At 38.5% G+C, this 1141-nt stretch overlaps 1 protein-coding gene across 1 annotated transcript; it reads left to right on the top strand.

Moving 5' to 3' along the window:
* LOC139849805 (uncharacterized) lies at window positions 1–606 on the top strand. The gene has a single exon (XM_071839429.1). It carries the CDS (start codon window positions 1–3, stop codon window positions 604–606), a length of 606 nt encoding a protein of 201 aa, XP_071695530.1.
* Window positions 607–1141: the final 535 nt, after the last annotated feature.

The raw sequence follows: 1141 nt of genomic DNA, 5'->3' as shown, positions 1-1141 counted from the left end.
ATGACGAATGTGTTGTTTGCCAAGAATAAGTTCTGTTTTGTCGATGGTACTTTACCTATGCCCGCTGAAGGATCAAACGATCGTGTTATATGGCAACGGTGTAATGCTATGGTGAGGGGTTGGCTAGTAAATTCAATGGATATGGAGCTTAGAAACAGCGTCAAATACGCTGCAACTGCGCGTGATATCTGGGATGATTTGAAAGAAAGATTTGACAAAGAAAACGCCCAGAGAGCTTATGAGTTACGAAGGACCATCAGTTCCGTTCATCAAGAAAACATGACCGTCTCAGCGTACTACACAAAATTGAGAGGAATTTGGGATGAAATCCAATCTGTAAGTCCTTCACCATTGTGTACTTGTAATAGTTGCACTTGTAATCTTGGTAAATCGTTGAACGATATGCGTGATAAAGAAAAACTCTATGATTTTTTGATGGGTCTAAACGAAGAGTATAGCAATATTAGGTCACAGATTCTGAGTACTAGCCCATTGCCATCACTTGCTACTGCGTTTCACATGGTTAACCAGGATGAACAACAAAAGAAAATTGGTACGAATCGTGTGACAAACATTGAAAGTAGCGCGTTTCAAGCATATGGTTAGAAACAAGGAAAAGGGAATAACTGGGTTTCAAATAGAAGGGATGATCGAAGTGATGAAGAGTGTGCTCGCTGTAAAAAGAAGGGTCATACCATCGAAGGATGCTTTGAACTTATAGGGTATCCAGATTAGTGGACTTAAAAGGTTAAAAATCAATCGTCTACCAAAACAACAAACACTGCTGAGCAGCTGCATGGCTTCACCAAAGAAGACTATGAATGCCTGATGAGCTTAATTCGAGCATCCAAAGACATAGATACAAAACCAATCGCTAATACCACAGGACTTACATTCGAGGAGCCTCATTGGGATGGGTGATCATTCAAAAAAAAAAAAAAAAAAAAAAAAAAAAGTAAAAAAAATAATAATAAAAAATAATAATAATAAAATAAAAAAAGAAGACGAAAATTTCGGCGTGGGAATGAGCCGCCTAGCTTGACTTGGCTCCAAACTCCAAGAAAAAAAAAATCTCCAAGGCGAACCAAATAAGGTTCAAATCGAACCGGTTTCATGTCCGGAGACTAAATATCCTAGACGA

This window comes from Rutidosis leptorrhynchoides, chromosome 1 (genome assembly GCF_046630445.1).
Source record: "Rutidosis leptorrhynchoides isolate AG116_Rl617_1_P2 chromosome 1, CSIRO_AGI_Rlap_v1, whole genome shotgun sequence".
In the NCBI taxonomy this organism is placed as follows: Eukaryota; Viridiplantae; Streptophyta; class Magnoliopsida; order Asterales; family Asteraceae; genus Rutidosis; species Rutidosis leptorrhynchoides.
The sequence above is the reverse complement of the archived record's forward strand: the minus strand, read 5'-3'. Positions and strand labels throughout refer to the sequence as shown.

Bases quoted from the DNA above. Each gene is read 5' to 3' on its own strand.
- LOC139849805 (XM_071839429.1), top strand. From the start codon at position 1: ATGACGAATGTGTTGTTTGCCAAGAATAAGTTCTGTTTTGTCGATGGT.